Source organism: Cydia splendana, chromosome 2 (genome assembly GCF_910591565.1).
Source record: "Cydia splendana chromosome 2, ilCydSple1.2, whole genome shotgun sequence".
NCBI lineage: Eukaryota > Metazoa > Arthropoda > Insecta > Lepidoptera > Tortricidae > Cydia > Cydia splendana.
The window spans coordinates 30,817,945-30,845,794 of NC_085961.1; the positions used below are offsets into that span (position 1 = coordinate 30,817,945).

General features: G+C 38.2%; 1 protein-coding gene across 1 annotated transcript in view; it reads left to right on the plus strand.

Annotated features, from left to right (window-relative positions):
• Positions 1 to 25,830, plus strand: part of LOC134806165 (SPARC) — a 34,328-nt gene extending 8,498 nt beyond the window's left edge. The window contains exons 2-9 of the mRNA XM_063779455.1: positions 19,109 to 19,177; positions 21,837 to 21,995; positions 22,567 to 22,627; positions 22,900 to 23,021; positions 23,148 to 23,294; positions 23,695 to 23,897; positions 24,571 to 24,718; positions 25,263 to 25,830. Of these exons, the coding sequence (XP_063635525.1) occupies positions 19,112 to 19,177; positions 21,837 to 21,995; positions 22,567 to 22,627; positions 22,900 to 23,021; positions 23,148 to 23,294; positions 23,695 to 23,897; positions 24,571 to 24,718; positions 25,263 to 25,325 (969 nt within the window). The 5' untranslated portion in view covers positions 19,109 to 19,111 and the 3' untranslated portion in view covers positions 25,326 to 25,830. The remainder of the gene's footprint in view (positions 1 to 19,108; positions 19,178 to 21,836; positions 21,996 to 22,566; positions 22,628 to 22,899; positions 23,022 to 23,147; positions 23,295 to 23,694; positions 23,898 to 24,570; positions 24,719 to 25,262) is intronic.
• The last annotated feature ends 2,020 nt before the right edge of the window (positions 25,831 to 27,850 follow it).

The window sequence follows — 27,850 nt, forward strand, 5'->3', positions numbered from 1 at the left end:
TTATTTATTCAGGCCTAGGGCCTCAGTTGGCTCGCCAAGGCATATGTGTTCAAGCTAATAAATGTTGCTTCTTCCTGTCCGATAAAGCTAGAATTAACTGTGAAGTTCACAGGCATTCCGTAACTTTGGTGACAATGCACTGTTATGGGACAATTATGTTCCCACAGACAGACCTGATGATGGAGAGTGGAGATATGGAGGGTGGGCATAGGATCTGTGATAAAACAAAATGATCTCATTGAGTTTGAACTCGTTAAAGTCGCCTTTATGAGTGCCCAAGATGATTGACCAAAAATGTACAGTCGTAGATAAAAGCACGGATCGAAAATGAAATATATTTATTTTATAAAAAGAAAAATATGTCCTAGATAAATCTGTCCAGGTTATTTCAAAGCCAACGCCATAAATTCGTAAAACAGCAAGCCATAACTCTTCCAGAACGTGTTGGATATAACTAATAGTATATGTCTGGTCGCGTGTGCTCGGACCATTGCCGTTAGGGCTTGCATTCCGGAATTCCGGAATTTCGAAATTCCGGAATCTCGGATGAATTTTCCGATATTAGAATTCCGGAATTGAGACCAGTGAATATCGAAAATTCCGGAATTGGATTTAAGTACTTTTATTAGATTTACTATTGAAAAGTGCCAAGAAACTACACTATGCTGGTGTTATTAGCCGTGGCAGACAAAAGTCAGAAGTCTAGCAGCATGCATTATTAACATGCATCATTAACTTAACCATCGATATTTACTTTTGAAGCAAAGCCATACATTTACTTGTCCAGGATCCTACCTAGGTACGCGAACCCTTTGAATTTTAAATTTATAAATATTTGGATATTATATTCTCAATTCAGAAAGAAATTTCCTCAATGAAAGATTTCGGATTCTGTAGTGTAGCAGCAGCAGAACATTATTTATATTCTGAAGCGCTAATGAAATCATTTAGCCCATTTGGTTTAATTTCAATAAGGCTTACGTTTTGGGCAATGCATAAAGGTAATATGTATAAGTAGCTGAATAGATAATTACTTTAATACATAAAAAACAACCTTAACTCAGGAACAAATAATCGTTATACCTTAACACAATAAATGCCCTTACTGAGATCGGAACCCCATCAGGACTTTCATCTTCGTAAACAGAGCCACTAGGTGGTCTACGAGGCCGTTATATTTAAAGATTATATAAAACTAGACATCAAATGGTTTGCCGGCATTCGTAGTTTCCCCAAATATATACGCTGTATCATTGAAGTGAATAAAAGTGACCATAGTAATAAGGTGCTAAAATAAGAGGTGCAAAGACGGCACTACCCAATTTATTAATATATTTCGATTAATAATACTTCAAATTAAATTCCACTAAAACAATTTACTTTCTTTAATAAATGTAAATTATCAGAATTTCGCATTTTTGTTGATTTTTACAAAAAAATCGAATAAAAATATGATTAACCCTAATTCCGGAACCAGTTCCGGAATTCCGGAATTGAGACCCAATATCGAAAATCAGTTCCGGAATTGGAAACCGTCCGATATTGCAAGCCCTAATTGCCGTGTCTGGCGACATGAATTATGGTCTTCCGATGTTCTTATGAAACTTGCCATGTGTTGTTGATCGCTTCGTGATTTGGGCGATCTATCTTTTTATATGTCTTGTATTCATTTTAATAGTACCTAGGTAAGGATATTCGTTACCTAGGAATTGGAAGGATCTGTAACGTAACGTAAATAACCCTTACCAAACAAATATTGGCTACATTAGTTACCTACAATGTTTTACTAATACATATTATATTTACCGAAGCAGAGGGTACAGAATGATAAGCAAAGCAGAAGACATACATATTAGGTACTGAGTGAAGCCAACTCCCTTATTGAACCTTCATTACATTACAATCATAATATGACACAAAAAGCTTCAATTATTTTTATCTCCGAGAGGTCAACCAGATAGCAGTTTCCGTCGCGAATACACCACATTACAACTACATAAAAATTATATGTCTCTCCCACGTGATTCGGTTATCGCTGTTGAAAATATTGACCTATTTAATTTAAAAACGGTTTTGCAAACAAGACTACGGAGCGAATCAATTTAGGAGGGATCAGCAAAATTGTGAAATTGTTAATTTTAGCTGCTTAGGATGGTTGTTGAATGGCGGTGTATTTTTATCGTGTTTTGATGTTGGCTAAATTCAAAGTGGAGTAACATGTTGTCAGCGATATTTGCTCTTGGGGGGGGGGGGGGGGGGGGTCGAAAAAAGAGAGGAGAATCGAAGACACAAACTTTTGCACCTTTATCTTGGCAACGAATGTAACATACTTATCTTTAACTTCGTCAGTTCAATTTATTGACCACCATTATTACTCACGGGACTCCTATTTCTATGTGACTGGCCCTTAAGGCCCACTTGCTCCATTCCACTCACCCGGGATTAACCGGTTAAACCTGAAGTTAAGTTGTTTGACCTAAAATCTATATCTCCCCGTCTCTATCGCAAGAGTGACAAAGATGATCTTCGAATTTCGATGTAACCTCTAGTGTTGGTAGGAACTGGAACTCCGTCTATTGAGTGTAAATTTGAAGAACACGACACAAAATATCCCGAGGCTCAGCGCTTAAAAAATATCTGATTATTTTAAGCCCTGGGTGGAGTCCTTTATTGAGTCCACATAATTTGTGTGTAACTACTTAAGGGGCCGGTATATGACGTTTTCGATTTAGACCTCACTTTGTAACCATAATTTGTTCAATAAATGTTTAATAATTGCATTAAATTACACGTAAATTTGTTCACGAAGAAACCGTGCACCGACTCTTCATGCCATTGTATTTTTAATTTGCTGTTATTCTCTACAAATCGACACTAAAAGAATCAAAAAATCAAAATATGGAGTTCCGTTTGAGACAGAAGCAAAACAATTTTGTCTTTGACAGTAATTGAATTATTGTATGATTCTGAAAGCTAGATAATTCAGCTACCAATTTATTATCGATTTATATTTTTACTCACAAAGACAACACAGAAATTCAATCTCAAATGTAAACTTTCGAACAATTTCCATACATTGACGACATCACTCAAAATTCTTCTTCAAGTCAGATGCCCGTTGGGGCTACACCGGAGCACACGTGTACTTCTTCAAATGAAAATGACAGCTTGATTTTCTTGCTTTTGACAATTATATTGACATTTAATCATATACGCACACGAGAAAGTATACCAGTAGATAAATTGTATTTCAAAAAATAGGGTATATAAATATCAGCTCGCGTCTCATTTAAATTTTGTGAGCTAACTTGACTGTTAACTAGAATAAAATAAAACATGAGAACACAGAACATAAATCTTATTTTATTTCTTTATTGACTGCATGAAATCATTAGGTGAGATTATACATATTATTTACATGATAAATTTACAAGCGTTTTAAGATATCTCTTTTTATTACGAAATGCTAAACGATTGTAAAACAATTAAAGAGATCAAACTAGAACGATACAGAACATAACCGTAGATAGTTACTTTACTCGTTGGCGTCAGGAACAGAAAAGAGAGCGTAGCCACGTGCTTGGTGGTTTTTATAGACTTCGAACCGCCCCGCCCAGGTAGCAGACCGGTAGCCGTTAGGTATTCGAAATCCGACGGTTACAGATGGCGCCACTGAAGTGAAACGCTGCGGAGAAGCTTCACAGCCGCGCCGGTAGATGTCGCTGGAACGGTCTTGCAGCCGTATTCGATGACGTAGTACCGATTTGACAGGCGTGCCGACAGATGTCGCCAACACGGCCATGTGACAGTTGTGCCCGCCTCGGGCACTCCACGAGTCCGGTAAAATGCTGTCAACAAAACAAATACCTTTAAAGAATGAACAATAGTATAAGAATAAATAATGCTCCTTATTACACCAATAGAAAGGCGCTGGTCCAATTTATAATCACCACACCAGTCACATTACAGTGTCTTTCTAGCACGTTGTTCCTCTATATGAACTATATGTGCTCGTGCCCACTGTTGTAACTTAGGTGTTTACCGGCTCATTATATTTTTAGACCATGCACACTTCCTTTAGTGCAGCTTTACCAATTTAATAGTAAGTAACCCTAATGATTACTTAATATTAAATTGATAATCTCCTGGAAGCAGAAAAATATTGTTTGGTATATTAATATAAATTTGCATTTATTAAGTTTTTATATTGGTAAAATATATATTATACTCCAATTACTATATCTGATGGCATTTTACCAGGGCTCGCAATCAGTAAATGAAAAATAAGGTTATAAAAAATAAATATTATAAATAATATTTAAAATTGAGATAAGGAATAAAATATTTACCTCGCCAACACTGCTTACTTATTTGCTATTTCCCAGTCATCGATGTGTATCCAGGGTTTCATGTTTTCTGCTGCCGCCGTTCCAGTATACCGCTTGTTGCAACGTTCAGCGCCTCGTACATCTTCCACCTGATACCTGTCTTTTCCCAAGACCCTGACCACTTGGAAAGGTCCTTTAAATATTGGTAACAACTTTGTACTGTGACCATCGTTGGATTGGCTTTGTATTTTGATAAGGACTAAATCACCTTCATGGTATTGTCGAGCCTTTTTGCGTGTTTTGTCGAATCTCTCTTTTTGTTGCATGGAGCTCGCCCTGATATTTTCATCAACTAATTTGCGTAATTTAGTAACATCTACGTCGGACTCGCTATCACTATCAGGTGCTAAAGTATCCGCGTCCGTACGTAACCGATAACCAAAAAATATTTCACTAGGCACGGCTTTTGTAGTTTTTTGTACCGTACTATTTAAGCCTTGTTGCAAAGGTTTTACGCATTTGTCCCAATTATTATCCGACAAATCTGCACCCATGGCTCTCATAGATTCTAAAATAGTATTAACAAAACGTTCCGCTTGGCCATTGGAACGTGGCATACCTGTGGCTATCGTATGTAATCTTATATTCTTATTAGAACAGTATTGTTTAAAACTACATGCCGTAAAACAAGACCCTGCATCTGTGATCAGTCTTTTTGGGTAGCCAAAAATTTTTGAAAGATTATCTAATTCATTAATAACATTAGCACTATCCGTGTTAGGTACAGCAAATATAAAAACAAATTTAGTAAACGAATCTACCATTATTAATAAATATTTGTTATTTTGTGTAGTTTTAACAAACGGGCCTACATGATCTAAATGCAATGTGTGATATGGTCTGGCGAACTTTGGCAAGGGATGCAAGAGACCTTCTTTTGAACCAGTTTTATTCTTATTGTATACACAATTTAGACAATTACTAATATATTTCTTTACTGTGCGTCGAATTCTATGGAACCAATATTTATCTTTAATTCGTTCTACCGTTTTATCTACGGCGAAATGACCAAGATCGTCGTGGTTATATTTGATAATCTGCCAAATACACTGCTTAGGGACGACCCAGCGACGACCTTGACCAGTTCGTTTGTACACTTTACCACCTAGAAGCTCGTAATTACTAAAAATATTTTTATTCATATCGGCCTCTCCTGATTCTAATATTTCCTTTATTTTAACTATTTCGGGATCTTGCAATTGTACAGTTAACAACCAGTCGGCTTCGGTAATCGACATAATTAATTCTGACTCAGATTGTTCCCCAGATTGCACGGGGTTGCGGCTAAGAGCATCTACATGCTGCATTCTGTTACCATCTCTATGTATTATATCAAAACAGAACTCTTGAGTAGAAAGTACCCAACGTGCAATGCGTGGCACAATCTCTTTCTTAGTCATAGCAAAACGTACAGCGTTGCAATCAGTAATAATTTTGAACGGGGAGCCTAATAAATAAAGTCGGAATTTTTGTAACGACGCAATGATAGCCAATAACTCTAATTCGAACGAATGATACTTTTTTTCATCGTTAGTCGTTTGACGACTATAATAGTGTACCGGTTTTTCCCCTTCGTCCGTAACCTGCATTAAAATACCTGCAATTCCGTCTCTGCTAGCATCCGTGTAAAGTACACATTCTTTATTTGGATTATAAATAGTCAATATATTACCAGACAACAGTGCACTCTTTAAAGTTTCAAAAGCTTGTTGTTGACTACTTCCCCAGGACCATGTACTATCCTTTTTCAATAATTTTGTAAGAGGGCTCGATAAAAGGGCACAATTTTTAATAAATTTACGAAAGTAACTTATAAGCCCAAGAAATTGGCGTAATTGGTGAACAGTTTTTGGCTCAGGGAAGTCTTTAACAGCTGCAGCTTTCTTTTCACTAGGCTTTATAGTATTATGTTGTACTTTATACCCTAGAAAATCGATTTCAGTTTTTAGGAAGTGACATTTTTTTAAATTTAATTTTAAATTATGTTCTTTAAAGATTTTCAGAACCGATTCTAGTAAAGCCAAATTCTCTTCTGGGGTTTCACTTATTAGCAAGACATCATCCAAATAGACTATTATTTTACCGAAACGCAAATTACCCAATACCTTGTTCATCATTTGTTGGAAGCATGATGGACCATTGCAAAGCCCGAACGGAAGCTTAAGGAATTCGTAATGACCGTCTTCAGTTATAAAAGCGCTTTTATGAATCGAATCTGCACTCATTTTAATTTGGTAGTAACCACTTTTGAGATCTAGGCTGGTGAAGTATTTACAACCTTGAAGTCGGTCTATAAGATCCTCTATTCGGGGCATAGGGTATTTATTTTTGATCGTTATTTTATTTAGGGCCCTGTAGTCAACACATAATCTTTTTTCGCCATTTTTCTTGTCCACTAACAACACGGGGCTAGCATAGGCGGAATTACTTTCCCGAATTATACCACTTTCTAATAATTCGTCAACCATTTCGCGAATAATTTTTCTATTGCCATGTGAACTCCTATATGGCCTAAATTGAATAGGTTTTGTGTCATTCAATTCGATAACCATCTCGTGATCATCAACTACTCCTAAATCCTTGACGCTACTCGCGACGCACTCACTATACTTATGAAATAATTGCACTAACTCATTACGATGTGAATCTGAATCAATTTGAGTCTCACTTATCACATTGCAAAAATTATCAAAAGATTTTTGATAACTGTATGTCAATACATCTCCAACACGTGAATACATAATGTCTGGACGTTCAGTTACATTACGACCTATTAATATATCACAGTCAGATAATTCTTCCATAACATACATACTTATATTCTCCAGATCAAGACTATCTAATTTTAAAGAGACTTTCAAGCACTTGAACACAGTCTTATTAATATCTTTTGAAAATCCGTGCAATGTTATTGGTGGTTCCAATGCGGTAGTCGTTAACGCATATTTATTAACCAATGTCTGACTAATAAGGCTACAACTACTGCCAGGATCAATAAAAGCTTCATGCTCGAATCTGCTATTAATCGTCACCTTTTTGAAAAACCTAGTTTTTGATTCAGTACATCCAATAAACTTTGTCTCCTGCTTTGCAACCTTCTGATTCTTTTTACTAAAACATACCGATTCGGTGTGACCCTTTTTACCACAAAATTCGCATTTAACCTCGCACTGGTTTCTTTTATGCGCTCCACCACAGCAAAAACATTTAATGCGATTTTGAGGCTGCCCGGTCTTTACAGAATCTGAAGTTTGGTCCACAGAAGGCGACGCCGTTTGTCCTATACTTAAATTCGGTGACACCGGTTTACTTCGCGTATCAATTTGTTTACTATGTCCGGGTATCGTTTGCTTTGTGACTGATTTGCTTTTATATTTACGACTGTGCAAAAAACTAGCTAGACTGTCACAAGTATTGAAATTACCCGCCTCTATGGAACTACTTAAAGTACTATCACGCATATTACCTAAAATAATTGATATAATATCGTGTTCCGTAAAATTCAATGAAAGCCTGTCAATCTTGCATTTTTGCTCAAAGAAAAATTCATAAAGAGATTGTTCTTCGTTGGGTTTACGGTCAATTATATCTTTTAAACATTCAAACATGTTTCGTTTAATTTGAAATGTTGTCGAGATTTTACTACGCCACGTATGCCAATTCCAATTTGTCCACTCAAAACTAGTTCGCAACAAGGAGTCGTACCAAATTTTAGCCGAACCTTTTAATTTATTAAGAGCCTGATAACGCGTCATTCTATCGCTCCATGCAAACGTACGAGTATACGATTCGATAATATTTAACCACGCATCGACATTGTCCTTAATAGGGTCAAACTCAGGTATCATACTATTAAGTGAAATCGCACTAGATGTACTCACAAATTCTCCATCATCTGATTTCGATACCTTCTTCTTCTTTCTGGGAGGAGGCGGAGACGGCGTCCTCGATGACGATGAGGACGATGTGGGCGAAGGCGAACGAGATCGCTTATGTTTCTTCATTCTGCCAGCACTTCTGATGTGAGCTAACTTGACTGTTAACTAGAATAAAATAAAACATGAGAACACAGAACATAAATCTTATTTTATTTCTTTATTGACTGCATGAAATCATTAGGTGAGATTATACATATTATTTACATGATAAATTTACAAGCGTTTTAAGATATCTCTTTTTATTACGAAATGCTAAACGATTGTAAAACAATTAAAGAGATCAAACTAGAACGATACAGAACATAACCGTAGATAGTTACTTTACTCGTTGGCGTCAGGAACAGAAAAGAGAGCGTAGCCACGTGCTTGGTGGTTTTTATAGACTTCGAACCGCCCCGCCCAGGTAGCAGACCGGTAGCCGTTAGGTATTCGAAATCCGACGGTTACAGATGGCGCCACTGAAGTGAAACGCTGCGGAGAAGCTTCACAGCCGCGCCGGTAGATGTCGCTGGAACGGTCTTGCAGCCGTATTCGATGACGTAGTACCGATTTGACAGGCGTGCCGACAGATGTCGCCAACAATTTGATTTGCTGTTATAATGGTTGAAAACCGCAGTAAACTATCTTAAAACAATACGATTACAGTCGAATTTAAGTATTATGTTCCTTCAAAACTCGCTTAAAATGAAAAAAGTTTAAAGACTCATCTTTACTGATTGGGATCAATTTTTATTATGCTGGTATCATTTTGCGTCAGTTTAAAAACGTATTTGACTTCTGTACGTCAATGAATTTTGATGACAATTGTAATCTTGTATTATATTATAGAACTTTTATCTTAAAATAATGCCTATTAACAGGAAGAGTTATGTAATTCGTATAAGTAATACCTGAAAGTCTTGTACCTAGATCTGTAATACCATGGATTGCGACGAATAAATGATAATGATTATGCGGTTCGTTCCGTCTATATGTATAATGCGTGTACGTGCTGTTCTCTGAAAATCTTCAAGAAAAAATAACGGCTAGACCAGCACTAAGTACTAGCGAGTTTTTGCGGCTTTGGAGACCCAGATGAAGCTTACAGGCCAATAGCGCTCTAGTTATTGTTATGTATACCTATGTATCGAATGTTTTATAAATTACCTATAAAAAGCAATGTTTTATTTCGATTAGGTCTACATTTTGTGCATATTGCATATCTGAAGTATTTTCGTACTAAGCTTGAAACTTTCGTTGAAACTAAATAAAATAATTATTCCAAATGTACAGTCGCCTGCAATTTATGTTACACAACGAAGGCCGCAAAAATATCTGACACGATCTTATTTGTAGAACCATAAGACCATGTCACATATTTTTGCGGCCTTCGAAGAGTAGGTACCGTCATTATCACCAACTTTGCCCGCTTATTTTTTAAAACGAATTTCTCAAAAAACATCACATCATATGACTTTTTTTGCTCAGCACGTCCATTGTGATCAAACGCATCAGTTTATTTGAAAGAAAAAATATTTTTATCGTGTTTTTACTCATTTTTTTGCGTTTTAGAGGGCGGGCAAAGATATCCGGGGTTTTCGCCAACATTGCCCACGTCAATTTGGTATTCAAATACAGCTCGTATGATGATGATGTCTAAGGATCACTTAAAGGTTTTGGGCAATCCTACCATTCCCTGTTAATAACTTAGCGATAAGTGTAAAAACTTTAAAATAAATTTGCTGGGCAATATTGCCTACCCGTTTTTGCCCATTTCCAAATAAGGCTCGCCTAAGCATTTTACAAAGGCTAGGGTTGTCACTTTTGAGAAAATCTGTTACAATAGTTTAATGGCCAAAAATATGATTTTTGTTGTGTTTTTCATTCGTTAACGGGATAAAACATCTAAATAAAGGATAATAAGACAAATTAAATACAGTATATATTTATAAACTTATTTTAGTGTACAAACATAACCTTCTTTTACTTGCGAAGTTGGGTAAATTAGATGAAAGTGACAACCCTAATCCGTTTTTGGTGGTGGGCAATATTATTATTATTAAAATATTTTAAATATTATAGGACAATTTTACACAGATCAATCTAGTCCCACGGTAAGCTCAATAAGGCTTGTGTTGTGGGTACTAGACGACGATATATATAATACATAATTATATATAAATACTTATATACATATAAAACATCCATAACTCAGGAACAAATACTTGTGATAAACACACAAATAAATGCCCTTACCAGGATTCGAACCCGGGACCTCTGCTTCGTAGGCAGTGTCACTACCGACTAGGCTAGGAGGCCGTTTATTATTATAACTATTATAATTTTTTCTACATTAACGAATTTGTTTAAAATTGTCGTTTTGGGCAAAGTTTCCCTGGAGGCAAAGTTGGCGCTAATGACGTAACATATTATTGCAGGTGACTGTACATAAATGTTTCGGTGATTTTGAGATTATTTTTCAGGTTAGTTTACTAACAATCAAGTTATGCAGATACCGATTTCGTGAACGTATAAGTAGTAAGGTACCGCTATTGTTTAGCGATACCGATTATTTTTGAAGGCAAAACTATACCGTTGAAATATAAAGATATTAAAATTACAGCAGGGACAACCATTTTTTATGGGTGTACCTAAACCATCATTGACCGAGCATTAGCAAAGGTCTCCGTTTCAGCTTGGGCAAAAATGCTTTTGTATGTTCTCCTTTGCAGATCACATTTCTCAACTGATTCTCGTGATGTAAGCAGGTTCGATAGAACTATTCTGTTTCGCTTTATCCGCCAAAATGGAATTGCCACCCTGCTGAAACTTTATTTATTTAAATTCCTATTGAATGGATTTTGCACCTTATGAAAAACCGTATAGAGTAGTAAATAACATTTTACGTCTGACTTAATGACATCTAGTTTTATTCGCTTTAATTGTACAAAACGCGTATCTCGACAAAGCAATATTAGGTAGTAAAACAGTCAACAATCAAATTAATTAAATAGGTAAGTACGTCACGTGTGACATGAACAGACAAGGAAAGCAAGATTAAATGCATTGTTTCTCTTTCATCTTTCAATGGAACGCTTTTACCCTCAAAGGAGGCTAGTGGTCAATACTAAACTAAAAGTCCAATCTTAAAAAAAACATGATGGGTCACTAACCTGTCCCAGTAAAGTGAGGTAGTGTGCGTGAAGTGCGCTTGTGTGTGAAATGGGGTAAATTGACAGAATCTGAAATTTTACCCACCGCTACCGTCGCCTTAATGTAATTTTACATGAAGACATTGCAATTTAATTTTTGTAAATAAATTGCGAGTTATAAAAGGACTCAAGTCTCTACAAAAGACTCGGGTCTCTAGCAAGTTAAAAAGTCGAGCTTCGTCTTTAGTTATAAGGACCCGAGTCTTAACCAACACTAGTAGCCTCCTAGTGAGGCCGCATGACACATTCAGATGGCTCCAGAAATAAGTTCTGCAGTCATTCCGGGAACAGTTTAATGTTCCTCGTAAACTGTATCCGTAATGTAACCAATAGTTACCATGCGCACACGCATGCACAAAGTTAGATCTTATTAGCAATAGATAAGGTTCAAATTTAATTAAGTCTATCGATAGCACGCACTAATTTATATGCAGAATTTTAACCTTTATTCATATGTAGTTAAAGTTTAATATTATAAGTTGTACATGTCAAATGAGTTGTGCTTGGTAAATGGGGTCGCCTCGCTCCTGAGGTTATCAAGAGTGATATAAGTTTTAAAAATATTGACGGTTTTTTAACTCGTTGTGTGAGACGAAACATGCTCTATTAACATATTTTAATATATTATTACCATTATTAGACTGTTAGCTATGATAGTTAATTAATAGACAGAGCCTGCGTAAAAATATACAACAATGAATTGTTAAGGAAATAATCAATCGTAATATCTAAAGTGAACGAAGGTTGATTGGTAGAGAATGTTCTATCTATATTAGTACGTCCGCCTTTTGTACTATGATTTTCTTTTTTTTGTTCAATATGTAAAGATGAAATACAAGGCCTTCCATTCCAGCATGCTTGCTAAACTTTTTCATTATGAATTTTATGACGTTTTGCTATAAGGCCTATAAGATTCACAACATTTCAATTAACAGTGTCAATGATAGGTACAATTAGATCATTCTTGAGGCCGTATTTGGCTAGCATCTCAAATGCTGGATGACCAAATGGCCATATGGGTTGAAATATGATCCCCTTTGCAGCTGTGACATGGTCTGCAACGGTCATCAAATGATCTCATCGTAGGACCAAACAAAGTCGTCCATTCAGCTCGGTCTCGCATATCCTGCTAGGATTATTTATTTATTTATTTCATCTTTATTGCACCATACGTGTTATGTAGTAGGTACACACGGCGGACTTAATGCCTCAAGGCATTTTGTACCAATCAAAGGATTAGTGTTAGGTATCGTCACATATTTATGATCACTTCCCAGTAATAAGGTAAATGGCCCTGTCAAAATAGCCACAGTCCAGTCAACGATTGGAATTAGGCTATCAAACACTACGGACGTTTACATTTCACTTTTTGAGCCTATTGTTTCAACTTCAACACATTCATGTGAATTGCCTCATTGTGGTTTTCATAAATTACCTGCCTTCTTCTTTACGTTTCCTTACGAACATGTCTTTCTTAGAGTCCTCTGGGAAATCTGCATATGAAATATCCCCAAAACGCACATTACCCTCGTCAAACAAACAAGACGTGGCGTGGCGGTTTCTGTGGCCATTTTAACAAAGGGATGTATGCTTTTTACGTATCTCCAAAATTGTACCGACGTATCTTAAGTAGGTATCATTTGCCAACGTTTTTATACTATGTTGGTGGCAAACAAGCATTCGGCGCAGGCCGTTACAAATAAGTCAAAAATAAAAATAATAATAAAATTCTAGCAGGCGTTCTACATGACATCAAATCTCTCCAAACGGCCTCTACGTGTTTGGATCTATATCCCATCGCATGCCTTAAAAATGACCGGGTTTGAAAGACCCAAGAGTTTACACGGAGAAAAAAATAACAAATTGATTCTAATAACATGGCGCTGCAATGCCAATGATTTAACTTATCGTTGCAGCATCTCAAATTGACGCGTGGCATAAGTTTGACGTCAAATAATCGGGTCAATCGAAACAAATAGCGATGCAATGCCAGTTGAGATCAATTCAGCAATTATTCGGCTGTGGGTGCCAAGGGACGGCGGCTTCTGAAGTTTCTGGACTTGAAGTCTTAATTGAAATACCTCGGGGTAGGTCACTGGGACATTATGTTGATGATAAACTCGTTTAGGTGATGAGTCGGCCGATTTCAGCTACAGAGTAAGAGTATGCTTGTTTTGCGAAAGACACTTTTAATATCTTTAATACTGGAGAAGTCCCGGAGCCTAGTCAAGATGACAAACGTTAATAAAAAACGCATTTTCATCTAAATCGGTTGAGGGTTTTAAGTGTCAATATATAGAGATAGACAGACAGATAGATATACAGTTACTTTCCCACTTATAATATTAGTAGGGATAGCGTCCATTTTTCTAAAGAAGACGCCAGTCCTAGGGTTTTATGCAATAGCTTCTGAGTCATAAAGATTGTTGCTTATATTGTTATTGGCCATGATATCATCCCAGTTGATGTCAGTCCCCGAGGCCCCAAGGCTTGACCGTAGCGTTTGCATCATAAATCATAACTATCATAAGCTTCAATATATTATAATAGCACGTTTATTAAAACGTATGTTAAATACAATACTCAAATAGGGACCATCGTAAAAATAATGCCTGAAAAATCACTTTTAAGGGCTAATTTTCATTAAAATAAAATGTAATAGGTTAGGTAATCAACTAATCAGTAAATACTCGTCGCATCGACTTTGATACCCAAGTAATACTCGTAGTGGGTATCCAATATACATATTCTATTAAATAGTATTACATTACCATACTTATTGCAGTAAGCCAACCGCTTCTGTAAGCACTTACTGGCAGCTTTCGTTTCGCTGACTCAAGCGGCGCTAGCGGGAGCGATGCCCGGCTACAGTACTATATACAATGCTACGCAAATACATTCGTAAATATGCACTTTGTAATATTGGAATGGAATATGTAAAGGGGTTGGGCATTTCTATTTAAAGTTGTACCCCCAACTTTTGTTTTAGAATTGAGAATTTCATATTTATCTCTATACCTACTTAGAATGTCCCTAATGTTTTGGGTCCATTTGGTTCCGTTTATATTAAACCTACAGACCTACGAAGCTAACTCTGTGTGGCATTTGTAATGACAAAATGTGGCAATGTCATAATTAATGACGTTTATAATGACAACCTCTCACTTTGTTCTGTTCAAGTCGGTGCAAAGTAAAAAAATATATATATATGAGGGGACATCTTACACAAATCAATCTAGCCCCAAACTACACAGGCAATGCGATGGGTGATAATAGGCGACGATATACATACTTATATTGATAAATACATACTTAAATAGATAGAAAACACCTATGACTCAGGAACAAATATTTGTATTCATCACACAAATGCCCTTACCGGGATTTGAACCCAGGACCATCGGCTTCACAGGCAGGGTCATTAATACCCACTAGGCCAGACCGGTGGTCAAGTTAGTTTAACCGGATTCTGTCGTAATTCTTACACGAGCGTAACATCCTGTCCTGTGTAGAATCTTTGCTCCGGTGTACGCAGTAAACCCGCGCGTGCCCTCACAGCGATGGAAGGGATATCGCGGTTTACAGTACAAAACGTGCCGTTACAGATAAAAAGCTACCTCGTGGCCATTGGCATTAGCGCTATACTACAATACAAAGTAGATGTAGGCCTGTGCAGTCAACACCACAGAATAAGTAATAGTACTACCGCACAGAAAGGACACTTCCTACAAACCCGAAGTTTGACAGCGGTTCAGAGTCGAATCATGTTACCCCTTTCTAATATTTGGCACTATCCCTTTCGACTATTTAGGCTTGTCAAAATTCAAGTGATTATCTTATCTGTGGTCGTGCACGCAAAAGGACGTCAAGTGGTGCCAACCCTAATAATTGCTCGGAGCAATGCTGGGCCGAACGGAGCCGAGTTCGACCGAAGTGAGGAGTGTCTCCCCACTGTCAACACACAGGAAATATCTTGTACTTATTACCTACTTACTAACTCGAATCGAATCTTACTCGTAATGATCTGGTTTTCATGTTACTGAAAAATATCCGTCAAAGGGATATGTATGTTTATCTTTGTTTACATACCTTAGCCATTTAATTCTTGTTTCGTACAATAAAGGCTACTACTTACTACTAAAAGTAGGTTAAACGGGTCAATAAAACATTCATTCGTTCATTGCGATTCGGTAAACGTAAGCTGTGTGCTCGTTTATCTCGCAAGTTTAAAAGTAAACAGGGTCCCTTCTTTCATTTGTACGAGAGAGGGGTCGAGCGAAAGACCGAATGAATTTTGAATGGGAGTAGACGTGTACCTAGTGTGCCTACAAGGAATACAACTGTTAATGTTTTGTAGACTCTATTTTAATGCCGTGAAGGTTCAAGAATGACCATGTTTTCTGGGATTATAGAATACGACATTACAAAGGCTCACAGTGACATCTTTTATGGCTAGTAAACGAGGTGTTTTTGGCGGTGTGGCCGCTCGTTTACAACTTTACACAATCAACTGAAGTCTAAAATAGCTCAGTTCAAGGAACTATAACAAGTAACGCATGCTACCTACTGAACCCATTCTGTGTACGCGTCATACCCTGTTTCTGGGGCCTTTTACCACGTCCCACGCTATAGGCTAGTCAATCGGGGCTAGGAACATTGTGGTGACTCTAATGTGGTAAATAAACACTGCATAATAACTATTTACTGTGCTCATGTGCTGTGTTTATATGTGACTGTTGAGTTTTGATGAACTGTCGCCCGCGGTATTTCCGGACTGGCACGATCTTAAGATCTTCAAGAAACAGCTAGCCGTGCCGTAAGCGATATATATGTACCTATGCTTGATACATTATTTATCGGCCCGATTCGAACTTTAACATACGTCTGTTAATAGATCTAGAAACGATATGGATTACATAATAATATGTCAGTGTCAAATGTGACGTTTCTTCGACCAAAACTTACACTTTTGACACACTAATCCATATCGTTTCTAAATCTATTAATTGACGTATCTTAAACTTCGAATCGAACAGTATATTATTTTAAGTTGGTTTGGCATGACATTTTCGTATTCCGGCCGCATTCCTGACAAACGGCCAAAATTCCTGCCCAAGTAGCATGGAAGTGTCGGCAACATCAATATAGCAGCCAATTAAGAACTTAGAGTGATTTAAGGGACGTATAAGAGTGTCAGAAAAGATTTAAGCTGTATAAAAGGTACTTTACAGACATTATACAGCTCAAGCTGTATAAAATCATTATAAAGGATTCTGCGGAAGCATGGGGTGCTTTATCAGAATATAAAAAATCTACTATAAAACTAAAAGTGTTGTGAGAGACTACAAGCTAATTATATCGTAAAAGCTGTATACAGGCTGTATTGTAGTAACACTTGGCACTTTTAGCTGTACAAAAGTATCTGTCAACTCCGTTTTAAAACATTAAGTGTTGTGAAACACTACAAGCTAATTTTATCGTAAAAGCTGTATACAGGCTGTATTGTAGTATCACTTGGCACTTGTAGCTGTACAAATGTATCTGTCAACCCCGTTTTAAAGCTATTTCTTATGGCGTAATCTTACTCTCCTATAAGAATAGTAGTTGTATAACTTCTGTCTGTAAGGGTATTATAAAACCAAATGAATAAATGGCAGCTATAGTACAGCTTTTTTCTGTATTACTGATAGAGTCGCTTATAACAATCTTTTGGCGTAATTTTACACTCGTATAAGTATAGTAGTGTAATGATTTCTGAAAATAAGTGTATTATAAAACTAAAGGAATATATGACAGTTACAGTCTTCTTCTTCCTCGCGTTATCCCGGCATTTCGCCACGGTTCATGAGAGCCAGGGGTCCGCTTGACAACTATAGTGTAAATAACATTATTTGCGGTATTTGACACATTATGACTGACGTATATAGAGATGTAACTAACGCAAATCGATTGTCACAGCAAGCGATTACGATTGGATGGCACGTAGACTGAGGTATCGAATTGTGACGTATAATGAATTTTTATTTGAGATTTAAATAAAGCTAGAATTATATGGTTTTCCCGCAAGCTACCGGTCGGTCGGTGTATTTAATACACCGACCGAGTAGGTCGCACCCATTGTCAAAATTGAAACTAACTGGGGATCTATTTTAAAGTTTATTTATGTTATTTCTGTGTCAAATTTGTTGTCTGTTAAGTGATGATATATCCATATTTACAGTTAATTATCCACCTTTTCCTTATTTTTATTAAAAGAAAAATGAAAAATTCATATCGATTTACTTAGACGACTACCGATTCATAACGGTGGTATACGGCCAACCCTAAAATTAACAAAAAAAAGACGTAGAACGTAAACGTTCGCAGTGCAGTTTTTTTCCTTTGTGATTTCGATGTGCAAAACATTTTACGTAGTATTGCTGTTGTGAGTGACAGACGTCAAATACCGCAAATAATGTTATTTACACTATAATGCCATGATTTGACGTAGGCACTAGTTTTAGTTTTTTAGTTTTTACGAATGTTTTTAATGAATGACAGTTACAGTAAAGGTTTTTTATTTGTTATACGGATCTCTAAAGAGAATTATAACTTATGTACGGAGAACCGAAATACAGCCAAACGAATACAAATATTCTATTATAAAGCTGTTTTAATTACAAAAGCTGTAAAAGACACTCCATTTATTACACAGCACAGCTACTAAGATTATAATGCTCTCCAACTATCCTGTAGGCTCTTTAAAAATTGTCGCCATTTTACAATAATAAAAAAAAACGTATTTGTAAATATAATTAAAGAAATACTTGCAAATATTTAGCAGACTAACGCCGTGTTATGATTACCAGCTAAAATAAATTGTTTAGCCTTAGAATTAATATTTATAAATATTTTTGATACTCTAACCTTAAAAACAAACAGTAACTTTACCGATTTTTGATATTTTCCTTATGGTTTCTCTTTATTATTTTGCAGGCGCGTAAATATTTTGCCAGAAAAGATACACAGGTTCACAATAAATAATAATCCGCACTTACCAATAATGTAAAATTCCATTCAAGTCCTGTATAATATTTACTTTTACTTTTACCATCCACTATAACACTTTATTGTCGCCATTACTATATTACGAATGAACAAGATTAAGACATTTTAGTTTCTTAAATGATTATTATTCTCTTGTAATTCTTTCTTATAACTCATTTAAAACTTATATTCTTATATCGTACTTATAAGAGATTATCTGTAGTGTTAAGGTTTCCTGTTACACCGAAATATAGCTGTAATGCAGCTATTATGCAGCTTATGTATTGCTTATACAGCTACTCTACAGCTCTAATAACGCCAAAGGCTGTATAATTTGGGCCCTTTTTTTACTTATAAGGGCTGTATAAGCGCTTATACAGCCTTTGTACAGCCTAACTGTACAGCTTATAGTATACAAATAAACTTTAATACAGCTTATATACAGCTTGCAATGCTACTTGCGTGAAATCTGGTAACCCTATCCGCAAGTGAACGGTACATTAGGTACTGTGTGAAAACATTTAATATATAGCAAATACCTAATGTTAGTTTCTGTTTGTTCCAGTTAATGATGAAGGGCCACCTGCTGTTGCTGGCCTTGCTGGTCGCAGCCATCTGCACCGTCGACGCCCAGGTGAGACAACAAGACAAACTGTTGTTGCCCCTTTCCTGCACCCCTTCGCGTGACGCGTTACTTTTCAGCATCTCCGTTCCGCTCCAGTGTGGCTAGCACATATGATTGGCGTGACAGTATCTCGCCCGCGAAATAGACTACCCGTCGCTCTTTAATTAATACAGTTAGAAAAAGACGGGTAGTCTATCTCGCGGGCGAATTACTGTCGCGCCCCTCCTGTGCTAGCCCTACAGTTCAAGTTTAAAATGAAAGCGTATCTTAAGCCGGGTACTCATTAGCGAGCCGTAACCGTAACATGCCTGATACAGTAACGAGGTTCTAGTGTGTACGCGTGTTACAGTTTCGGCTCGCGACGTCGCCGGAACGCTGTCACCGAGCGTACTCATTTTGCGAGCTGTAACTGTAACCAAACAGATACAGTACGAGGTCCTAGTGTGTACGAGCCGGATCTGATCCGCAGTTTTGGTTTGTAACTCCACGATGAAGTATTTCTCGCTTGTGCAGCATACATACTAGATGGCCTAGATGCCTACTCGATGATCATAAACGGCCATCGGGAAAGAAGATCCATAGAATACTTACTTAGTATACTACATAGTACACTATTTTCCCTGTAGGCATCTATCAGCAAAATACATTTATCTTCTGACCATTCACTCATGACGAAGAAATACTCGAATAATAATAGTTGGTTCGCAGTGGCTAGCAACAACTGATCTTGATGTCCTCGAGCGCACTGCGAGCGCCCTTTGGTTCGCGGCAAAAACCGACAATCATCGGATCGCTGCGAGTCGCTCGTGTAGCGTTCGTTGCAGGCTCGCGAACCACGTACACACTATGTTTTTGGTAACAGTCACAGTTACAGTAACGTGCAACGTTACGGGTTCAGAAATGAGTACGTTGTAAACGTCGCATCGCTGCGAGCCGCTCGCCTACCGCTCGCAGCAGGTTTGCGAACCACGTCCACACTATGTTTTTGGTAACAGTAACGGTTACAGTTACGTGCAACGTTACGGGTTCAGAAATGAGTACGTTGTAAACGTCGGATCGCTGCGAGCCGCTCGCGTACCGCTCGCAGCAGGTTTGCGAACCACGTATACACTATGTTTTTGGTAACAGTAACGGTTACAGTTACGTGCAACGTTACGGGTTCAGAAATGAGTACGTTGTAGACGTCGGATCGCTGCGAGCCGCTCGCGTACCGCTCGCAGCAGGTTTGCGAACCACGTACACACTATGTTTTTTTTATAAAAACAAATCCGCAACTGTTCAAAATGGTATCTCAACAACGCAGGGTACGTATACAATATCATAACAACATCTGCAATAGTCAACACAACACAGCTTTCTTGGGCAAAAGTATATTGGGTATGGCCCCAAAAATTATTAATAGTATCCCAAATAATATAAAGTCCTTGCCAACTGATCAATTCAAAATACAATTAAAATCATATCTAATAAATAAATGCTATTACTCAGTAAATGATTTTCTTGCCGATACTTAAAACACCCAATTATAACTTGTCCAGTCTATGTAATGATTTAATTTGTACTTATTATTTTGTTTACTTAATGTTTGTGCGTTTTGAATTATAAATTTTATATGTTATATCTTTAATACATATGATGTATAAATAATACCTTGAGTGTTAATTGTTTTGCTTCTGATAATATGCTAATCTAATTGTAAGAATTTATTAATATCATAGAGTCACCATAGTTTTTAAGTTTTGTAACATTTGTACGCCAATAGGCAAAATACAGAGCTCTGTATTCAACTATTTTTACTTAAGACCTGTATCACCTGTGTTCTACAAATAAAAATTTACTTTACTTACTTTACTTTACTTTGGTTACAGTACATGCAACGGTTACGGTTACAGCTCGCTAATGAGTACCCGGCTTTAGTTGTTGCTTTGATTTGAAGATGCATTGAAAAAGTGCAATCCTGCACTGCACATTCTCTAATCAAATATCCGAAAAAATAGGACACCGATAAGCAAGCTATTACTCTACGACGGTGTTCAAAACTGTGGGTTGTATTTTGAAATGGAGGTTTTATCTCATCTGGCCGTGTACCCAAAATGCCAATCGCTTAGAGTCGGACCAAAAAAGTCTGCAGCGCACTTGATAGCCCACGCAGTGCAAGTGTCATTTATACGTCATAATTTCATAGAAGTTTGACGTTTAAAGTAACACTTTCACTGCGTGAGCTATCAAATCCGCTGCAGACTATTCTTGGTCTGACTCTACGCTCCGTAGCGATCTAAACGCAACTGTCACTGTCGCACTAATATGGAAGAGTGATAGAGAGACACAAAGCGTTTCGTTGTCGAAGCGATAGCGATTGTAACCTTGGCTAGGCCGCGGCCGGCTTTCATTCGATAGCGTGACGAGCGTTCACGTTTGAGGAGTTAAAATTATGTCTATGTTTTGTATGGGATTTAGAACAGCGCGTCAAGCGGGACGTTGCGGAAACCCATCATAATCCCGTATGAGTAAAATGAAAATGACACTTTACGCAAACGCGTTCATCACGCTATCTAATGAAATTTACACTAGGGGTACTGTTAGCCTGGGCGAATATACATGTTTTAAAACCCAGTAAAAAAGCCACGAAATGAAACGATTTTTTTAAATTTTATCCGTTTTTCCACAGAAACACCGTAGACGTCACAAGCGTCTCCGCACGACGACCACCACCACCGTCGCACCAACGCGGGAGGAGCACCGCGGTGACGCCGAGGACAGGGAAGACGCCGAGGCTGATCATCTCGAGATGGGCATGATAGAGAGGGAGGACGAGAGGCGGTACCAGGTATGATAGACAGAGACACAATACTCTTACAAGGGCATTGGAACATCGTGGTGATGCCGAGGACAAGGAAGACGTCCCTTCCACCTCCACTTTAACTATACGAATATGCTATGAAATATTTTTGCTTTTTGTAATTTTTAAATAATATAAGATGTTTGAATAACTATTAAGTTATTTTTAGAAGAACAGTAACGCCTCTGTCTCCAGAGTTTGTTGACTGATGCTATTACGCAACGCACTACTGTTTCTCGTAAATAAATGATGTGCTGGCATAATTATGATTGCGATAGTCTTTAGGTACCTATTTCCGTATTTGTAATAATTATTATCTAGTAAATTATTGCTGAAGCGAAGTAGGGTATATTATATACTTAGTCTAATACGTATAAAACAGTTCCGATGCCTAGTAATAGTTTGGTTTGACAGACATCGCACAGACATGAAGAAGTTTGTTTTGACATAATCTTCAACTGTTTTAGAGAATTTAGAGGTATACAGACGAAGTCCCAATTAGGACAGAAGCTAGTTCAAATGCATATGTGTTAAATAAAATAATGATACATTTTCGCAGGAAGCACAGCGTAAGCGTCTAAACGAGATTGGAGCCGACATCAATGATGTATTCCCCGATGGTAAGTCTTTTTACCGGCTTACAATTTCCTTCTCAATTCGTTCTCCAAGAAATCGAGGAAGCTCTTCAAATCACAATCACACTAGTACTACTAGTACCGTACATTTCCTCTCGGCTAATGAAGACATGATGGCTACTGTTGAGATATCGGTTCTTTTTTTGGTAAAGGTTTTGTTTTCTTGTATTGTAAATGTAAGCAACCTTCAAGAAAACCTAAATAAGTAGTTACTACCCTGTGTTTCCAATTGATGCTTATGATTTTATTTTCTGCAGGTGCCGATCCGTGCCTAAAGGTCCACTGCAGCGCTGGTCGTGTTTGCGAAATTGATGAACACGGCGAGGCCGTGTGCAACTGCATCAAGGAGTGCCCTGACGAGACCGACCTGCGCCGCAAGGTAAGGTCACATTGGATGAAGTTTAAAACATATGTTTTAGCCTCTATCGGCTTTAGCCCATCGCCTCTCTTATTATAGAGAGCCCTTCATCTTTCCTTCTTACTAATTATTATGGTATGTTCAAAGGTGTGCACCAACCACAACGAGACCTGGCCCTCCGACTGCGAGGTCTACCAGCAACGCTGCCTCTGTCTCGACGGCTCAGAGGCCTGCAAAGGCCCCGAGTTCCACCATCTACAGATCGAGTACTACGGCGAGTGCCGCGAGATGCCTGTAAGTTTTTTCAGCTGTTTCAGATCTGTATAGCTCTTATAGTGCTTAAACTTGAGTTCTGCTTCTTTAAGGTACAAGGACAATAGTAGGAATACATCTGGGTGATTAAAGTGCCCAAAAACACTGATAATGCGCACGTTTTGAAAAGGACTTCTTAACCGATACGAGAGTCGAGACTAATGACGATAAAAAGTTATGGAGGTTAATTGACACATTTAGGGTCGGTTGCACCAAACCATCTGTCATCGTTAAAGCGTTCGCTAAATATTTATTGTATGGGAAGTTTCATAGATCTCTGCTGCGTGACGTTGATCACTCTGTTAACTATGGTTGGTGCAACTGGCCCTTAGTGTTGCCTCGTGTCTATTCATTATTACAAAATATGCCTTCTGTATTACAGGAATGCACTGAAAGCGAGATGGCCGACTTCCCCCGTCGCATGCGTGACTGGCTCTTCAACATCATGCGCGACCTCGCCGAGCGTCGCGAACTTTCTGCGCACTTCCAGCGTATGGAGCGCGAGGCCGAAGCCAACCTTACTAGGAGATGGACTAATGCTGCTATCTGGAAGTGGTGTGACCTTGACGCCCATGACAATGACAGGTAACAAGCATAACTTGCCCTACACTGTAAATATCTGTTCAACATGTGCGACCTGGCTGAGCGTCGCGTACTATCTGCGCACTTCCAACGCATGGAACGCGAGGCCGAAGCCAACCTTACTAGGAGATGAACTAACGCTGCTATCTGGAACTGGTGTGACCTTGACGCCCATGACAATGACAGGTAACTACTATCATACAAATATGTATTGCCCTTTACTGTGTATAGCTGTTCAATACGTGCGACCTGATCGAGCATTGCGAACTTTGGAGATGGACCATACTATGCTATCTGGAAGTGGTGTGACCTTGACGCCCATGACAATGATAGGTGACACAGTAAACAAGATGTATAAAATTGCACTGCGATTCAACAAAGACTCATTGGTTATTGATGACAAGAATATTAGGTATAACTTCTGTTCAAAGCGACATTTGGTGCAGTGAAACTGCTGGTGAAGACCTTAAACTCATAGCATGGTTTTGTGAAGTTGATTATTTTTTGGTAAATGTTATTTAGTTGATTCTTTAACTCTCTGGAATGATGTCCATAGGCATTTAACTAGTATTACACGTGCCGTTTTTACTACCGTTCAAAAAGAATGCGAGCGCAGTGGCCAAACTCCTCAAGGGTCTCTAAATTTCACAAAATTTTATCCTGGATTATTTCACAGATTCGTGTCTAAACACGAGCTCTTCCCAATCCGGGCTCCGCTGATGGCCCTGGAGCACTGCATCGCGCCCTTCCTGGAGCTGTGCGACGCGGACCGCGACCACCGCATCACCCTCGCCGAGTGGGGCAAGTGCCTCGAGCTGGACGAGGTAACCTTCCTCTTTATTAACTCTCTCGACTGTGTTTTCCACGAACGCCCCCACCGCTGCATGCCTTGACCAGTGAGAAAGTGCCCGAACGAAGAACGGTAACTATTTATTTATTAATTATTAACCCTCTCACCGGCAAAGACGTCTTGTGACGCGCGTGGCTGCAGCCCAATATCAACCTTCATGTATTCCGGCAAGATTCAATAGGCGTCGCGTTCAAAGGGTTAGCGAACTTTCGTAATGAAAGGAGCCATCACCACTACAACAATAGGCTAAGCACTCATCATCATCATCTCAGACTTTATGCACCCACTGCTGAGTATAGGCCTCTCTTCGACTTGTCCCGGTCCTGAGCTAATCTCATCCAGAAGTGACCCGCAATCTTCTGAATGTCAAATGATAAAAGCACTAGGTATAGATTGCAAGGAGACGCTCAATAAGATGTACAATACACAGATGTACAGTTGAAAGTACAATAGACATAAAAGCCTCTATTAACATTTTTTCCACAAATAATTAATTGTTTTCTGCCATTAACTTGCAGACGGAGCTGGAAGACCGCTGCGACGAGTTCATCGGCGACGGCGAGAGCGTCGAGGACGCGTAAGCCGCGCAGCCGCAAACGCAACACTGCCATACTTAACTAAGTTATAACCTCAAAAGCAATGGACATGGGTGAACAACATTTTTAAACACTTATGAAAGTTTTTAGAAGATTCCAAATCAAAGTTAAACGCCAAGTTTTGTTAGTGCCGTTATAGAGCAAAACAATTAACAAAAGATAGCAATACAATCTATGGTTTAAACCATGAGGACATAAAGAACACAGAGCAAGATGAAGAAGATACTTTATGGAAACTAGACATCGTGATCACGTTGACATGATGAAACTTTCCATAGAAAAGTTATCAAAACTTTGGAAACTTAACCTCAATGCATTGCTAATCAGCACTAACCTTAGTTCATAGCTCTTGAAGTACCCTAGGTTACTGTACAGTTCATTTTAAGAATACTCGACAACATTGTCTTTATTTTGTAATACAATTAATGTACTGTGATGCCACAACCAAAAAAGGTTAAGATTTTTTTATTAATAAACTTAAAACTACAAACTGTGTTTTATTCTACCTACCCTCTTCAAGTAGATAGAGTCGGGCCAAGATAAGACTGCAGCGAGTTTGATAGCAAAGAGCGTGGAAGTAATAATTTCATATGCTGGTATGTGATAATTTCATAGACATTTGACGTTTAAAATAACACTTCTACGCTCTGTGCTATCAAATTCGCTGCAGAATTATCTTGGTTCGACTTTAAGTAAGTAAGTCAAATAGCGATCTTCATTATTATTTTGAACAAGTTAGTATCCCATAATCCATATTTTATGACACGCTTAGGCTTTCAATTAATGCCTTCCATCACAAACTAAATCATAAGGACCCAGTGCAATAAGGACCTTTTTATCTGAAATTCCAATAGATTCTGATAGAAAATGGTCCTTATTGCACATGAAGCATGAGGACCCTTCTCTGATGGAAAGCCACTAATAGCTCTCCAAAAAGGTCCATACCATTGAGTAGGTCGCCCAGGGTCGCCCCACATAAGGACACATAAGAGGACCGAATTATTTTTTCTTGATTTTTTTTACCACAACAACGACTTGACGCAAAAAAAAGTTGCTAACTCCTGTAATGAAATGAGATCAAAGTCACTTACAAGATATATAGGGACTTAGGGACCGTGCGCGTTGGAGGGTCAGCCATCTTGTGGACGGAATCGGAAACATAAACATGTACATTGCCAAAGCAAGTGCTACCCTACAATCTACCGTTCTCGTACGTTTTCTTTTCTTGTGCACAGTAGGTTCTGCCACCTTGTGGGCTACATCGGACTTAACCTTAACATTTACGCCTCCCGCCGAAAATCTGACGGATCCTATGCTGCCCCGTTAGTTCATGCACGCTGCCAATACGTCACGAAATACAAAATATAGGTAATGAATCATTAAAGACTATAATTATGGTCTAGAGTTCGACCAAGAAAAGTCTGCAGCGTTTTTGATAGCCTACGCAGTGTTATTTTAAACGTCAAACTTCTATAATATTATGACTTATAAATAACACTTGCTCTGCGTGGGCTATCAAAATCGCTGCAGACTTTTCTTCGTCTAACTCTACACCAGAGAGTATTCTACACCTTTTCGATCTTTTATTATTTTAAATGATAGCGCCATCTTGTGACACTTGCAATGGTCCACAAGATGATACTTATAAATCTTATAATACAGGGGTATTTCGGTTCAGTCCCATATAGCGTGAGTATAGCAAACTATGGCACATAAATTAAAACCGTAACAATTAAGTTGTAAGCTAAAAACCCTAAGACACGGTAGGTATATGGTAGTTGCTAGTTTATTCTACATCGTGTTGGCGTGTGCGCAACTTATGGATATCAAACATGGAGTATTTGTTTCGACTGCGTTGTTTGTATTATTTGTAAACTACGTACGCAGAACAAGAGTAGCAAACAAGTGTACGGCCTGCTGGTAGACGGTTATACGTTACCGTAACCAATGAACGCTTTCAACTCCAAGTTCGAACTGTCCCGAGTTTTTTTGCTGGTAAACATCTATTGGTATTTGGTGTTAAGACAGTAAAAAGACAACTAAATAACTTATGAACTAAGTAAACTAAATATATCTATGAATGATACTAAATTAAAACTAACAACCCTAAACTAAATAATACTAAATTAAAACTAACAACCCTAAATATATCTAAAATAAAACAAGGAATATAAAAACTACTTAAAGAGGCCTCCCCGCCCTACCCCCGGCGCAAAGGTGCCCATCACACTCGCTGCGTTAGCGAGTTGAATTGCGATGGACAGCCTTTGCACCAGGAAAACCCGGAGTGCAGGCACAGAATAAATAATAGTACTAGGTACAGAAGACTCACTCTCTAACAAAACGCGTCTGTTACGATCAGCACAGATATGGCCGCTAGGTGGCGGCAGCGCCACGTGCGGCTTATGGCAAACCCCAAAATTGGGGCCGAACGGATGTACTTTTAGCTACCTGTAGCAAAACGACGAAATCGCGGAGTGAGCCACGCCTGGTGCGGGTCAAGGCCCCTT